General features: G+C 35.3%; 1 protein-coding gene across 5 annotated transcripts in view; it reads right to left on the bottom strand.

Moving 5' to 3' along the window:
- VPS13A (vacuolar protein sorting 13 homolog A) overlaps positions 1-17,593 on the bottom strand; it is a 94,572-nt gene that overhangs the window by 47,165 nt on the left and 29,814 nt on the right. For all 5 annotated transcript variants that reach the window (XM_021380015.1, XM_021380016.1, XM_021380017.1 and 2 more), the window contains exons 23-38: positions 15,738-15,876; positions 14,624-14,702; positions 12,235-12,407; positions 10,885-11,041; positions 10,548-10,627; positions 10,261-10,320; positions 10,025-10,181; positions 8,034-8,150; positions 7,843-7,946; positions 7,281-7,448; positions 6,323-6,630; positions 5,479-5,626; positions 4,537-4,687; positions 2,988-3,112; positions 1,945-2,114; positions 1,088-1,308 (exon numbers count right to left, since the gene is read on the bottom strand). In XM_021380015.1, the coding sequence (XP_021235690.1) occupies positions 1,088-1,308; positions 1,945-2,114; positions 2,988-3,112; positions 4,537-4,687; positions 5,479-5,626; positions 6,323-6,630; positions 7,281-7,448; positions 7,843-7,946; positions 8,034-8,150; positions 10,025-10,181; positions 10,261-10,320; positions 10,548-10,627; positions 10,885-11,041; positions 12,235-12,407; positions 14,624-14,702; positions 15,738-15,876 (2,357 nt within the window). The remainder of the gene's footprint in view (positions 1-1,087; positions 1,309-1,944; positions 2,115-2,987; positions 3,113-4,536; positions 4,688-5,478; positions 5,627-6,322; positions 6,631-7,280; positions 7,449-7,842; positions 7,947-8,033; positions 8,151-10,024; positions 10,182-10,260; positions 10,321-10,547; positions 10,628-10,884; positions 11,042-12,234; positions 12,408-14,623; positions 14,703-15,737; positions 15,877-17,593) is intronic.

Raw genomic sequence — 17,593 nt, 5'->3', positions numbered from 1 at the left:
CAGTCATTATTTACATCTCTTTTTTTATTTACAACATTTAGAGCTGTTGTAAAGATTTAGAGGCAATATCTACTAAGGCTGGCATCAGAAAGCATGCAGATTCCTGCTTTTGACTTGTTTCTAGGTTCCTTTCTGCAGATACAAAATCTTTAAAGCTATAACTACTTTCAGACAGAACAAAAGACTCCATAAAGCTTCTTCATTAAAATGAAAAGACTAATGGCATCATCACTGTTTTTGCCTATGAAACTGACAAGTGCAACAGCTTTACTAAATATCTACATCAGTCAGATGTGAACTTACAAAAATGCTAGACATTTTCTACTTTGTGAAGAAGCAAAATGTACATTCTTACATTGCACAGTAATGCAAAGTTAGTTAAAACTCAGTATATCATTTGTGATACCAGTATACTTTCAGGCAAGACTTCTTGATCTGTTTAGATTTTGATCATCTACTAAGTAATCACAGCAGTCCTAGCTGAAGTGGACGCAACTTAGATGTTTATGGTACAGGAAAACAAAAAACAATAGGGACTAGCTTTGTAGACTTGATGTGAATATTCTGAGGCATAGAAGCATAAAAAGCTCACTTCCAGCTCTGATTCTCTAATGATTATTTCAATGTCAGATATACTCTTTCTAGTGTTGGACTCTAAATTGGCCACTCAAGTTAGAAATCTTTTAAGTGATGCAAGGAAAAGAGCATATAAATGGACAAATGAAATGACAATATTCCTAGGTAGCTATTGGGCTGAATTTAACCATTCATTGAGAATGCTAAGACAACCAAACAAACCTATGGACTGCCATATCTAACTGTCATTTCCATTTTATTTTATCATAACAATACATTTTCAGTTGTTCCTTTCATCTGGGAAGACAGAGCTTCATTCAGAAATAAAGGCCAAGGGACACGAGCCCATTTCTTTAATGCAAAGAAACATTAATGGTTAAAAAAAGCTGTTCTATGCATACAAACAAAGGAAATAACATGAAAATAGTATTATAATTTTTAAGAGTATTAAAAATACTGAAAGAAACTGGATATTTAAATATAGATTTTATATACTATTTCCAGTACATACTTTGCTCCTTTAAAGGTAAGGACTGCCTGAGATTCCTCTGTGCAGCAGCACTTTCTGCATTAGCTTTTAGGAATATATCTGCAACTGTAAGTAGAAATTCCATGCTTGCACAAAGATATATCTCTTGAACAACCATTTCAAGAACAGTGCCATCTCTCCCCTGTTTATAGTTTATATCCATCATAACTTTCTTTTCAAATCCATGCTTCATTTCCACCATCCTGAAAGATCATTAAGGCAGCATTCAATGAAACAATAAGAAAACAGCTACAAATACTGAAAGATACTCTAGATTCTCACTCCACACGCAAAACTTAAATTAGACTGAATTTAAAAAGTAATACTGACAACTTTATAGCATAATCAGTGCTTTAAAGAATAATCCAATTAACATCAACATAAATTCTATAAAATTTCAAAACTGACAGGACTCCAATGAATTGGCAATTAAAGATGTTTATAATTTTAACAGATCAAAATTAAACCATCACAATTACTTGTCTACATATGGAAGTGTTACACTTAAGTTTGTTGCTCTCTATTAAGTAAATCTTAGTATTACTTCCCTGCTGTTTTATTAAAGATGAAAGTAAAAGTTGTTTCCACCTGTAACTAGGTACTTCATATTTAAATTTTGTTTATAGCATCTATATTGATCTCTCACAAACAACATGGGGAACAAATGGCAAAAAAGGACACAAGTCTTGTTCATATGTAGAGGAACCTTAGCATATAGTTTAAGGAATACCTTTATAAAAAAATTGCTGTTTTAGCAGAACACTGCATGCAGACCACACAAACATTTGCAACTCTCTGGCAAACTCCAATTAAATAGTAATTTATGTTGAAACACAGACCTTGGTGTAGCCTTGTCGATTGCCTGTCTTTTATCATCTAACGTACAGTTTGCTAACTTGACTGAAGCATTCATTGAGCCATCTGATAACATTTTCACAGCAGCTGACATCAACACTAACTTAAACTCTGCAAGCTTCAAAAGATCATCTCTCTGATCCAAATCTGTACCCTGTTTAAATGAAATGAAAATACATTTGTATGTTTGCTTACAGGAAATGGAAATTACACACTATTTATCTAGTAAGAATTCTAATAACAATTTAAATGAACTCACTAGTAATTCAAAAGACAACAAAATCAATAATAGACTAAGAAAGCTCCACATAAGCAAAGTTTCACTTTTCCACCATTCCACCAGATTGCTAGAGCAAGATTACATTAATGAAAGGAAGATGGTTTAAGAGAAAGTAGAACTGTCATGTACAGTTTTGGATGGTTTGCCATTTTAGGTTTAAAAATACAAAGTAGATGCAAAAATGCCAAATGTGAGAAATTAAGTTTTGACCTATACAACTATACATTGTATAGCCAGATACAGGAGAAGTCTTCAAACTCCAACATAACACACTATGAGCTTACAATAAATTACTAACAAACTTCTAGTCAGACATTTGCTGACAAGTTTTATAAATTTAAACCAAGAAAAGGACATAGGTATTCACCCTACAATAAAAGTTTTAAATGTCTCTCTCCACAATTTCACACGCATATGCATAACTGAAAGAAAGCCTGCATCCCTCTGCTTTTTTTTCCCCCAAATTATCTTTCAATCAAGATGAGCTTTCAGTAAATTTTAAGTCACAGAAGTTTCCAGATATGATGCACTACCATTTGTTATTCTCTATCCTGAGAGGTGATTAATTAAAATAATTTAATTAAGTAATGAAACTAATTAAAATAATTGTTATTTATATTTTATTTGTTGCTACTACTTGAAATCACTCTCTGTAGAGATAAACTAAAATACTATTGTTATTAATTTACAGGACTCTATATATCCTCAAAAGTATTTCTTGCTTCCTGTAACCAAAATTATACTCACCTGTTTTGAATTTGAATTATACAACACTAAAGTCAAAGAGTCGAATCTGAAATCCAGTTTTAGTGTTGTTTTTATTTTCACAGGTGAATGCAATTCCACCACAGCCGATGTCACAACAGTTACACCTTTCAGAAATCAGAATAACGCTTCAAAATTTAAGAATAGCTGACAGCAAATAAGAAAAAAAAACATCCTCACAAATGACTAGAAGAGATTACAGCTTCCCTATTCTTCCACATGTAAGCCCATCTCAACTAAATCCAATCCAATTAGTGTTGGCAAAGTCACAAATATTTGAGAAAATAAAATACTCTTCTTTATGCTTTCCATATGCAATTTTGACTGTCTTAAGATGTAAAACATCCCCTAATGGTATACGCTATTGTTTACACAAATACTCCACAGAATGCAATTTCTGAACCCTGTTTGCTTTTTTTATTTTTTATTTTTATTTTATTTTTTTGAGTATGTGCTGAACAGTTTATGGTCATTGATGCCTACTCAACTGGAACAACTTTAGCAATGCCATAATTAGGCTCAACATAAATCATCAGCGTGCCATGGCAGCCTCGAGGGTAAACAGCATCTTGAGATGCATTACACACGTCATAGCCACCCAGTCAAAAGCGATGGTTTTCCTGCTAAATTTAGCACTGGTGCAGACTCACTGATTATGGTGTGGGTTTGGACCCCAAAATATAAAAAGGATATTAAGTTATTTGAAAGCCTCCAGAGGAGGGCAACAAAGCTGGTAACAAGACTGGAAGGCACATGCTGTGAGAACAGCCTGAGAGCACTCGGTTGTTCAAAAGGAGGCTGAGAGATGACCTTATTGCTCTCTAGAAGGAGGAGGGGAAGTGGAGAGGAAGTGGAGAGGGAGGTGTCAATCTCTTCCTCCTGGTCATCAATGAGAGGGCACACAAGAGGGACAAAGCAGTACTAGAGGAGGTTCAGAGTGGGCAGTAGGGAACATTTCTTTACTATGGGGGTTGTCAAACACTGAAACAGGTTTTCTAGCAAGGTGGTGGATCCCCCATGGCTGTCAGTGTTCAAGAGGCTTTTGGAGAGTATGCTGAATAATATGCTTTAACTTTTGGTTATCCCTGAAGTAGGCAGGCAGTTGCACTAAATACTCTTTATAAGTCCCTTCTAACTGAACTATTTTTGTTCTGTTCTATAATTATGAAAAGACATACAGTTTAAAAATACTACTGGCAACAGAATCAGGATACACAGAAAAAAAAGACAAATAGAACAACTTCCAAAACCGGGATGCTACGAAATCCAAATTTTAGGTGCTCACTGCATAACTGCCAGAAGAACAAGACAGTCCTTACATAAAAGCACATTGTCCTACAAGACTTACTAAAGCAGCCCCGCTGCTCTTAGTGGCTGCATATATTTCAAAACACAATATCAAGACAATAAAGGCATTCTGTTAAAAACAACTGAATCTAGCATCTTTTTATAAAGGTAAATCCAATAGAAAGAATAAGTTGAAAGAAATACGTAAAAATGCTAAGCAGCACTTGATTTTAGAAAATATTACCTGCAGAGTGCTCTGAAGTACTGTGGATATCACTACAATGACTAGTTGCATCTTTCAGTTCTTGTAAAGGTGGTGACGCGCCCGAGCTTTCACCTATATTTTCATTTAGTGTCCTCAGTATTGTTGTAATGTCCTCCTGACTGAGAATTAGCTTAAAAAAATTAAAATTGTTATTCAACTCAGAATACCTCTGTTCATTAAGCTTGATAACTGATGTAGATAAGTAAACCAAGTTTATCTAAATAGTCCCCGCTGAGGACACTAAAGAACCAAGTAAAATATTTCTCAAATCCACGTAATTCCTTAATGTAAATTCTAGAAATCAAAAGTTGTTCACAAATTATTTTGTTTCTTTCCACTTATTTTTTTGCAAAGCTACAGTTTAGAAACTAAATGTTAGAAGGCATTCATACAGTTTTCCTACAGTTGCTCAAAATTATTAAATGTATTTAGTCATGAGATACTTTACGGTAAGTCACTAGTTTTATTTTAAAATTTAGCAAATTGGTTTCTTCCTGCAATTGACACGCTTTTCATCTTATGATGCTTAATTTAAATGAGCATGTGCCCTAAGTCATATTATAGTAGTTGTAGGTATGAATTCTGAAGATGACCAATGAGATTAATAAACAGACTAATAAATTCAGGTTTTTCTATCCTTTAAAGATGGAAACAGACATATAAAACAAGGCCACAAAAGTGTACTCATTGTTAACTGACAACAGCAATACATAGCGCAAAGTCTGTCTACAGCTTCACAGATTACAGCTCTTAGATCAGAACAAAAAGCTATTCACTTCCTTTTTCCATATGAAATGACAAAATCCATTCTACATGTGTCTTTAGACCAAATAATAACCTAGGGAACACAGGCTTTTATGGACAGGAAAGAATCTATTTTCCATGGATATTCAGCACCTGTTTTCAAAACCAACGGCTTACATTCATAGGCTTGAGTCGTCCAGATATTTCAATATCAGGTACTTCATTATACCATGCAGCAGCTAAATTTCGTTCAACAGCTACTTCCAGATTGAGTGGTTGCAGCAGCTGTACTTCAGTTTGCAAAGAATTTTGCTCATAGCATGACCTGTGAAGAGAAACAAAATTATATTAGCTTGACATACTACATTTACACATTCCAACAAACACTCGTTTCTGCCTTTTCCTCATCTTATTTAGGAGTACAGTAAACCAGTCTTAAAATAATTGAGTGTGTTACTCCTAGTGTTTTTAGTTAAAGCTTTATACCACCAATTAAACATCCTTTCTTGGCAGGGAGGAAACTTCAGGCATAAGCCCAGGTACATAGCATATTCCTCGCATGTTATAACTTCCTCACAGCTCTCCACTAAAGAGCAGTTCATTCACTTTTAAACTTTGTTTGAAAATCTACTTCCTCTCCTGCTTTTCATCCCATGCTAAAGCTCATTTTCAATTCATTTATTTATTTATTACATCCATCTGGCTTAATTTCTGTCCTACTAAGTACAGCTTATAAAAAATCCAACAGCATCAAAATAGACATTTACAAACAGGTTTAACCTGTCTCAACACAGTGAATAATTCATAAGTCTATTATTCAATATGTAGATTGCTATTTCTCCCGAATCACAATTTCTAACTGTTTTTACAAAATCTTTACTATTTGGTGCTATATTTCAAGATGATAGTGTATTCACAAACACCCCATCATTAATCATTTTATTAACAATCTCTCAAAGCTCTTCAACTGAAGTGTCCCACAAAAACTACACAAATCCGAAAAATCTTTACGCTACATTACCTGTATAACTTCAGTTCACTCAATTTCACCGTCATAGAGTCAACAACAGGTGGGAGATTATATCGAGTCTTTGTTTTAGCAATAAAGAATCGGTTCTTTACAGTGATTAGACCAAGATCAGCCACCAGGACATTTGCGGAAACTGCTGACTGAGGAACTATCACAACAGGTGCTTTAATATTGATATCTAGTGCCAAACGAGAACTACGCTCTGCTAGCTCTTTCACACCTGTAGCTGCTTTCTCTGCTGCTTGAACTGTTGCCTCAGTAAGAGCTTCCTTGGCAGCTTGAAAGTTATTTATAAAAGCCTAGAAAAAAATACAGAAATTGGGATTTTTATCACAGTACTTTAATCATAGTATTTTAAATGTAAATAAAAAAATCATAGTATTTTAAATAGCAAACCATGTTAAGATACATTTTTGCTACAGTTTTTCTGAATTCCTTCCTAGCACAACTTCAAAATTATCCCTTAAAAACACAACAAAGTATGCTTATGCCAAAATAAATTTCCATATTAAATATTTAGTAAATCAGATGGCAACAGCAATTACCTTACAACTAGACTTGTATGAATCATGTTATATTTACTCTTTTGGAGTACAAAAGATAGATTTACTTGGCAGAGTTTATGGAAGAGGCATTTATTTTCTTGGCTTAATAATTAAATTCCAACACTACACAACACTGAACAGTATATATATCTAGAAGTCGCTATATCACTTAAAGAAATAGAAGCCTAACAATACTAGCAAATATTGTTGCTTAGCCATCTGCTCCACCAAAGTAGACAGAAGGAAATTAGACAGCCCAAGGACAGTTCCAGCAAAGGTTTTATGAGATTATGTAAGCATTCTTACACAAATGGACACTATCCCATGTGGGATGCTTTATCACTTTCCAGGTTTGGCAATTGCATTTGTATGTTAAAGAATAGCAAATGCAAAATTTAACTCACCAAAATAGAAGAAAAGAATTTGTTGACAAAAACTACTTGAATACAACCAACAGTTAGGTAAACACGATTGTCAACAACATCCATATTTGTGTATGCAATACCATCTGTAGCATTCACGTAAGATATCATTTTGAAGTTGAAGACTTCTTTTCCTGTGATGTAAAGAGCCTGAGGAAGAAAGATACAGCACTTTGAGTGTAAAAACTTATGCTAGAGAATACAAATTCCAAAACAAAACATAGCACCTCACATTTTCAAGACATTTTTAGCTTAAATATCTTAACAATAAATGCAAAAAAACCCAACTCTGAAATAGCTAAAAATATTTAGAATTTCATCATGAATAATTCTATTGATTGAACCTACTGAGTAATCAGAAATCATGGTTCCACAAAATCAGTTTTGGTGTAGCACTTACTGGCTGGGGAGACAAATTTTGCCTGTAGAGAACAAAACTATTCTTTACATTTATTGGGAACATTAAAAAAAAAAAAAACTTTCACAAATTTCGATTTTGCACTTATAAACCAGTCAGAAATCAATGATACATACAAATGTATACCTTGTTATACAATGCCATCTCATCAGAATCCACAATAACAATGTTCTTTAGTTTTGCAGTTATTTCTGTTGCTGTTTTTTTCATGATCACTTGGCTATCCAGACCTAAAAAAAGAAAAAAAAGCGTACAAAATGTACAGACTCTTCTGGTTATGGAGCTTTATTCCTCTGTGATTAAAGTTCTGTTCCTACCTTCAATGTGAATTTCAGCTATTCTGTGTTTTTTCTCTCTAATAAAGACACGTAAACAGGATAAATCCGCCCAGATATTTAGGTCAATAACATCTTCATACTTTGATTTTTTTGATGCTGTAGGAAATAAAAACAAAAATAAAATAAAATAAAAAATAAAAAAATAAAAAAATAAAAAAGCAGTTCTTCAAGGAGGAGGAAGAGATATAAAATTTAATATCCCTTTTCCGAAGCCTAGTAAGTCTATGTTACTGGGAAAACATACAGCACTCACACTAGCAAGGACAGGAGGAGAATCAGCTAATAAAAACTACTTTGTTGTTGTTTCTCAAAAGTCTTTCCAGATTTTAGTAATGCCTACTAACACCTTTACTGTGAAGAAGGGCAAACACTGGAATGGACTTCCTACAGAGTGGTTGATGCTTGTTCAGGAGACATTTGGACAATGCCCTCAGTAATATGCTTTAACTTTAGTTCAGTTCTGGAATGATCAAGCAGTTGAACTACAGGATCTCTACAGGAAGAGCTCTATATGGAAACTGATTTAATCTTTTGCCACCAATAATTTTATAAACTACAAGCAATTCAGCATTTGCTTGTATAGCAAAATGTTTCAAAGGTGGATAAATGCTATATCTTCTGTTCACAGCTCAGTAAGTCACAGAACAGAACTTTTTAATTTCACAGAACACCTTGTGTACACAGATGTACCTTGTATCCAAGCACGTCTTGGCATAATTTAAATTAAAAACCATCATGAATTAAAACAATCTCACACAGAAACAATAAAAAAATACAGTTAAACAGAAGAATTTTTTTTTACACAGAACAATTTTTCTATTTTCTATCTTCTATATCTGTTTTATTGTTCAATAGAGTCCTACAAAACACCTTCAAAGAAGTAGCTGGGAAACTAAACATCTTAACAAGTTGGTGAAACAATCACTAAATCATCAGCTGACAGATACTGAATGATTTTACTACTGCTTTTCCTCACATTTCACTCCAACTGAACTCTCATCTCTCCTAAGGCAAGTAATCTCTTTCATCTTTGCCTGCATCCCTCAAAAAAATGAAGATTACAAACCTTATTTTCCCCTTGTAAAGTTAATATCTTGTTTTGCCAGAGATCATAATTACCTCTCCTTTCATAATGCTTAAACAATTAACAAAACTAATTTTATTTAAGTGCATATAGGAAATAATTATGCAAATTCCAAGAAATGCTGTGCACCCAAAATATCACCTTTTCTTTTTCTAATATGGGTACCATCTCAATCTCAGCAACTGATATAAGTGAATTATATTAAGAGCAAGCCATAGCAAAAATTTTAAACCCTCAAATAAACTTAAATACTTTTAAGATGGGAAAAAAGATGAAATGCGAAAAGTCACGAAGTTAAATTACTGGGGAAGCACAAAGTTGTCTAGAATACACTCAATACACTTAGGAGCAAAAGTTTAAATCTTCGTTATATATATATTTTTTTAACTCATCAAGTTCTTTATTTCCTTAATTTTTGCAAGAACTTTTTACGTGTAAGCTTTCCAATGCAAAAATACTTTTCTTATTATATGTCAGAACATCATTGGGAATATTATAATTATCAATTAGCTGCTATTCAATACAGGCTCTCAAAACTAAGTGAACTTGAACACATCCAAGACATATTCTTAGTACTTCTACCTTAGGAAACATAAACAGCTAATGCATCCATCTTGGCTTATTAATTTATTTTTTCCTTCCACTACATTCTTCCAGCCAAGGAATAACAGTATCCTCTTGCTATTCTGTAACACACTGATAGCATCTTATCACCATCAAAATTAGAAAAAGCTGTGGATAAGTAAGTATACCTTAAAACTGTTACTTTACTGTTAAAACTTGTTACTGACAAGCTTAAAAAATAGAAAAGTGTCTGCGTTCTTCCTTGCTTAAATGAGGGAAGAGAAAGGATGAAAAAGACCCAAGGAAGAATAAGGAAACATACTTAATTTTTTAAGAACATCCTTTTTATCCTCTGTTTTTTCATGGACCGGCTCTTCTGCAACTTTAGCTTCTTGTTTGGGTAGAAGATTGTTCAGATAGTTCACAGCATTCAAGAGAGTCTCGGTATGCAAATGAACATCAAGAGATGAAAAGTTTACCTGAAAGAATAAATTATGTTTATCCACTGTACTCCTGTCCCCAAAACAGGAATGATACATTTTGAAAAGAATATCATACCTTTATTTTCTGTAGAACATTCTGATAGGCAGTCTTCAATTCTGGTCCATTAATATCAGCCTATTTAACCAAACATACAGATAAACAGATGAAATAAGCAGGAGAGGTTTTCAAATTTCCAGTTACAGCTTATGATATATAAGTTAATCTGTTTAGGGACTAGAACAACTTATGCACACAATACTCAATATATTAAGAAATGTATAAGTAAGGAAAAAACATTTCTCAGAAAGACTACAGTTTGCAATTTACTTATGACTCAAAAGAGAAGTCTGCTGTTCTCCCACCTTTATGTACTCCAGAGTGAGAAGATCATCTTCTACGTTATCCAAAGTAGTAACTAAGTAAACTGGTTTGTCATTATCGTCTTAAAAAAGAGAAAAACATATATTACTTTTTTCCTAAAGAAAAGAGATTTGGTAAGTTACCTAGAAATCTTTTAATCACTCATATTTACCAAATTATTAATGGAATTATTCTTTTCATTTTTTTCCCCTCTTACATTTAATTTAGCAAGTGAATCTTCCTCAGCTTACAAAACCATGTCCTCCTGGCTTTCTAAAGACACATTCACAGTGTTAGTTGTTTACAAATCATTTTTTTGATCAGTACATAAACACTTACCCATATACTCTGGACACAGTAGACAAATTTCATGCAGGAAAGCACTTGCAGTCATGTCAAATGTTCTTAATTTAAGTTCAGTGCCTAACCCTACAACTTCAAGCTGCAGCACTGGTGTCTCAGTATTGTCAGTAAGACGGCATAATTTTATTAAGACCTGTGAAAAATACAGAAAAAAAGTTAGGAAATTATCCACTCACAATATTTACATACATTTTACTGATTAAGGCATATTGATCATTAAACTTTACGTAGCAAATGATCTGGAAAAGATACAGAGTTCAATAACAAAAACTGCAAGGATACGGTTTGTTGCTATTTTTAGAAAACCTTCAAACATGCATACATGTAATATAAAGACATGCAGTCCTCCTTTCCATACAACATTCTCTGCAAACAAGAAATATTGGAACCAGACCTGACAATTTTAAACAGTAAAGCCAATGAATGGAGAGGCAGGTGATTCTTAAGAGATTCGTGTTGGTATTACTTTCTCAGAAATTATGAAATGCTAGAGTTTCTAGTAGGGAAGAATGTGATATACAGCATCTTAGACTAGTTTTTAAAATCTCATCATCATTCAAAAGATACTAATCTACAATTTTTTATTCTTTTTATACTTATAAATATAGTGCCTAAGACAATGTGCCAGTTATGTTGAAGCATTTCTGTAAACCTTACCCTAAAATAGAATTTGTAAAATTAACTGACTTTGCATGCTTTACGTGTACAGCAGCAATAACATTGTCATAGCCAAGATGGTCTAAAGAAGCAATGTTTGTGTTAAGACCACATCTCTTCATTAGACCAACTGACGTAGTCAGAAAAAGTGCCATGCATTTTGGCGAAATACTTTTTTTTTTTTTTTTTTTAAGTCTGGAACTGTGAGAATAATACATAAAACAAAACACATCATAGTGAATTTGTCATGCTGAGGTATGAGTTCAACAGAAACTGAGAAAAATTAGAGGGTAAAAATGGGGTGCTTGTATGAGATAAAACTTTAATGAGGCTTTCCCAGTGTCCACAGCAGCATCTGGAAAAAAAAAAGACACCAAAAGATGTCAAAGTACCTCCAAAAAACTGCATAGAAAATAATACTGCTTCCGCCCACACCTTCCACTGATGGTTATGAAAAGGAAATTCAATAATAAAACGGTCTGGAAATTAAAGTGGCTAAGTCAAGACATCTCAGTGTAGACAAAGATGAAGAAAACAAAACTCTGAGTGCTTCAGAATAGTTTCAGCAAGAAACAAGGAATCAATACTCCTGCAAACAGGAATTCATGAATGCAACAACATGGAAAGAGCTACAGTTCAGGCATGTTTTGGAGAAAATCAGAGCTTTACCTCAGCTACTTCAAACCTCAACTGGAGTTCTGTCATATTTTTCAAAGATTCTTGTTTATTTAGTTTTTTTCGTCTTGTGCTGCTAGCTCGTTTGAGGGAACCAGATGGGGCTTCAAAAAACGGCACATCTTCCACAGGGCTGCTTAGAGCATCATAAAATTCTTCTTCTGATTCTAAAGATTAATTGACAACAATGTTACATAAGCATTTTAGATAACCACTATGACCTAGGATTTTTATGTCTGCATCTATAAATATTTAGATGTTTAAGTATGGGAAGACCACCTACCTGTCACATAGCAACCAGCTAAGTCTGTTTCTATAATTGCTTCAGTTCCTGCCTCCACAACTTTTTACAACATCTACAGCTCCCACTATGTCATCATCATAAATCATCAACAAGTTCTCAACAGTTAACTCCTTCACCTGCATTCCCATATGCCCTCTCCTGAAATGAGTACTGGTGTCATGCAGTTTGAGAGAAATAAAAACTATTTAACCTTTAATCCATTTGACATTATTAGGGAAGCATTACAACAACAAATGAGAATGATGGACTCATAAGGCTTTTTCCTTTCACCTAGAAAACATAATTAGTGAAGTTAAAGGCATCTGTGGAACAAGTATCTTTCTTTTGACAAAAATGAACAGAGAACTTGATTTCAGCAAGGCATTTTACACTGTCTCCCACAACATCCCTATAACGAAGGTGAGGAAGTGTGGAATAGATGAGTGGATGGTGAGGTGGGTTGAGAACTGGCTGACTGATAGAGCTCAGAGGGTTGTGACTGGTGGTGCAAAGTCCAGTTGGAGGCCTCTATCTAGCAGCATTCCTCAGGGTCCAGTCTTGTTCAACATCTTCATCAATGACCTCAATGAGGGGTTAGTGTCCACCCTCAGCAAGTTTGCTGATGATACGAAGCTGGGAGGAATGGCTGACACGCCAGAAGGCTGTGCTGCCATTCAGTGAGACCTGGACAGGCTGGAGAGTTCAGCAGAGAGGAACCAGATGAGGTTCAACAAGAGCAAGTGTACAGTCTTGCACCTAGGGAGGAATAACCACATGCACCAGTACACGTTGGGGGATGACTGGAGAGGAGCTCTGCAGAGAGGGACCTGGGGGTCCTGGTGAATGACATATTGGCCATGAGCCAGCAGAGTGCCCTGGTGGCCAAGAAGGCCAATGGCATCATGTAGTTCATTAAAAAGAGCATGGCCAGCAGGTCAAGGGAGGTGATCCTCCCCATCTACTCTGCCCTGGTCAGGCCTCACCTGGAATACTTGTGTCCAGTTCTGGGCTCCCGGGTACAAAAAAGACAGGGATCTCCTGAAGAGAGTCCAGCGGAGGGCCACAAAGATGATAAAGGGCCTGGAGCACCTCTCTTGTTAGGAAAGGCTGAGCAACCTGGGTCTGTTCAGCCTTGAGAAAAGAAGACTCAGAGGGGATCTATCAATGTTTATAAATATCTGAGGTGCAGGAAGCAAAGGGTCGAGGCCAGATCTTTTCAGTGGTGTGTGGTGACAGGACAAGGGGAAATGGCCACAAACTGAAATATAGGAAATTCTGCACAAATGTGCGTAAGAACTTCTTCACAGTGAGGGTGATGGAGCACTGGAACAGGCTGCCCAGAGAGGTTGTGGACTCTCCTTCTCTGGAGACGTTCAAGACCTGCCTGGACGCCTACCTGTGCAACCTGCTATAGGGAGCCTGCTTAGGCAGGGGGGTTAGACTCGATCTCTAGAGGTCTCTTCCAGCCCCTACAATTCTGTAATTCTGTGACATGGGGACGTATCTTCTACACCTTAAAAATGCCCTGGAGTCTGGGGAGAAGGCAGAAAAATATGACTCATTTAAAATGATCATGCAGATGCATGCATAGTATAATATACAAACCAAACCTGATTCATTCCAAAACTGGTTTTTACTTTATCAAATTAACTGTTGTAGTATTCACTTTTTTCACATTATAATTTTAAGAAGTGAGGCACTTTACTTTTGGGCACTTAAAAGAACTCATACAAGAAATATATGAAGATGTTTCATATCTGTATACACATTGTACAGAGCTTGAATTTAAAGTAATTACATCACAGCAGAAGCAATTTGCTTAGTTAATAATTTTACTAGTGTTTGCAAACTACAAGGGACGCTCCAAAAGTAATGCCTCCTACTCTACTTTGTTAGACCATGACATCAGAGGTGGAAGTTGGTGGTACATCAGTTGAGGTTGAACCTTTCTGCCAATATCCCACTACATTTTGTTGCCACGCAACAGATGGCAGCAAAGGGCTAGTCTGACAAATTGGCATTCGACATGGAAATGCGTATGAACTTAAAAACTTAATTTGACCTGTTCATTAAATCAGACTTTAAAATAGACTGTATTACCTGACTCTGCAAATGAATGAAGATCCAAAACAGGAAGCTGTGATAAATGTGGTGCGGAGAGCACAGGGGATATTGCAGCCTGAAGTGGGAGACACCACAACATTTTTTGCTTGAATTCTTTACTTATGCTATACATGCACATATGCTGCTGTGTAGAAACTTTACAACTTAAGCAAATCAGTCTTACTATAAATGCAATACAGTGCAATGGAACATGTTATTAATAATTAAAAGGATGGGAAAGAATAAGGACTAAATAAGGTAAAAGCAGTGGGTTTTACACATTTGAATAGCTGCAGAAAGAATATATCAGAAAACAAAGAGAAGAGATTCAAAAACCAAGTCTCACAGATCATAAGATAAGCAAAAACAAGACACCATATGACAAGTCAGGAAAGATAAAACCTAGTATCTCACAAGATTAGAGAATGAAACTTCAGAGAATTGTAAAACACTAGCTGGTCTTTATAAAAATCGCACAATTTTAGTGATAGTAGAAAGAAAAAGAGCTAGAGAAAACAGGACACCAGACAGAACTTGATTCCAAGTTTCTTCATGTACCTCAAGAAACAAATTCTATGAGTATGAAAATGTTAGGTACAGTTGCCTACAACCCAAAGAAGCAACAGAAAATATGTGAAATGTCACTGTTTTGCCACTACATGGACGAAGGAAAACAAGGACCTTCTCTCCATTTCTGAAAAAATCAAATTATGTTAGAGAAGGTAATCAAGTGACTTGAGCAAATCAAACTTTGCTCAAGTTAGATTTCACATAAAGCCTCAGAAAGCAGAACCACTGGTTTGAGTTCATAGAGAACACTCCTCTGCATGTTCCACATGCTTAGCACACATGGACCTTGACTACTAAAATAAGGAAGATTGTATGTTTTAAAAAATAACTCAGCAACTGGACAGCTACCCGATAACTATTGTCTAAAGATCATAATAAACACAAACTAAATAAGAAAAATTTCTATGACTTCATAGAATTGGCCATGACCTTCAAGAGGTGCAAGATAAATATTTGATCTCCCCTTCATTCTGCTCATTTGATAACTGTAGGAATTTATTTTTTCAATTAATATTAATGAAATAATTTTTAAAAACCTTACCTCAGTTATTTTTGGAGGAGAGGTGGTAGCAGGAGTACTTTCTGTTTTAGGAATGCTGTCAACTAGCTCCAAGATACTTTTCAGCTTTTGGTCTGATATTTGGACAGAAAGTAAAGGCAGCTGTCCAGACAGCTTGAACCTGTTAAGACAAATAATCATTGATACCTTAAAAGTGTTTCATTGAAATTTCATATTCATTTTCTTTTGAAATATGCACTAGCCTCCCAGATCAGATCATCGCTTATCTACTATATACACATGTAACTTCTGTTGCACACAGAAACGATGCTTAACTAACAAATATTTAGATGTTAATGTAAGTTTATTTCCACCTGGTACAATGTCTTCTGGATGAGAGCTGCAAGTAATATTTAGCTCATTCACTTAGCTAAATGAAGAAATTCATCCTTACCATTAGATATTGTTCATTCTTGTTCATAGAGTTCATAGAATCATAGAATCACGGAGGTTGAAAAATACCATGAAGATCAACTAGTTCAACGATTACCACCATGCCAACTATATTATGTCCCTATGTGCCACATCCACCTCCAGGGATGGTGACAGCATGACCTCCTTAGGCAGCCTATTCCAATGCATTACCATCCCGAGAAGAAATTTTTCCTCATCTCTAATCTGTTCCTCCCATAGCACAACTTGAGGCCATTACTTCTCATCCTATCACTAGTGGCGGTACAGCAGGAGAGGCTGAACCTTCCCCCCTAGTAACCCATGACATTTTGTTGCCACGTGACAGATGGCAGCAGAGGGGCAGCCTGACAAAATGGCATCTGACATGGAAGTGCATATGAAACAAAGGTGTGCATTTGAATTCCTCCATGTGGAAAAAATGGCACCCACTGACATTCATCAGCACTATTGCTGAACATTAATGGAGACCAAAGAGTGGATGTGAGCACAGTGAAAGCTGGACAGCGTGGGCAACATTTTGAGCAACAACGCTGCCATAGCAGCTGTGAAACAGTGGATCACTTCCACCCCATCTTATGAGAGCAGCATGCAGGCTCTTGTTCATCAATGGTGAAAATGCATAGTCATGTTGAAAAATAGAGTTACATAGCTGAGAATTTGCTCTATCAAATAATATTATTGTAGTCTCCGTATCTGTTGTAGTTTGCATGGAAAGAAATAGGAAACGTTACTTTTAGAGCAACCAACATAATACTGATGTGTTTGAATAGTGAGAGTTAAAAATCAACAACAAATAAAACATTTGTAGTTTTACATGATGGTGAAATATGTAAAAGCTTATCATACAATCATAATAGGATATACTTGTACAGCAGGTAATCTGAGGTTTTGTTTTTTTTTTTACATTAAGCTTTTCTAGAGCTTCAGGAAAGAAGCAGCATCAGCAAGCCCTTAAAGAAGAGAAAATTTCCACAACTGTGTAAAAATCTGCTGTCCTAATCATTCCAGGACTGGTGGATTGCCCTAGACTATCATAACATAATCTACAGAATCCACCTGGAAACTGAATTAAGCACAAAATAGAAAATAAATCAGTCATTATTAACTCATGGTGTCAAATGCTCTACTGACTTTTTGTTCTTGGTGATGGTTAAGAAAGTAGTTATGGTCGGTAGCTCACTGTGATATATGCTTATCGCAGCTGTAGACAAAATAGTCACTCAGAAAGAAGCACTAACAGATCTCCAAAATACATTACTTCAACAGCAAAAGCAAAATTTTCGAATTTCTAGACACAGGTAGAAATCACACGCTGTCATGTAAATGACCATATGAGAATACCGAGTACAGAAATAATATTCATTAGGGAAAAATTTTCCAGAATCATCTTTAACAGAGATAAGCTGCCAAAAGAAACATCTGCT

Source organism: Numida meleagris, chromosome Z, assembly GCF_002078875.1.
Source record: "Numida meleagris isolate 19003 breed g44 Domestic line chromosome Z, NumMel1.0, whole genome shotgun sequence".
In the NCBI taxonomy this organism is placed as follows: Eukaryota; Metazoa; Chordata; class Aves; order Galliformes; family Numididae; genus Numida; species Numida meleagris.
This window is presented reverse-complemented; position numbering and strand designations above follow the sequence as displayed.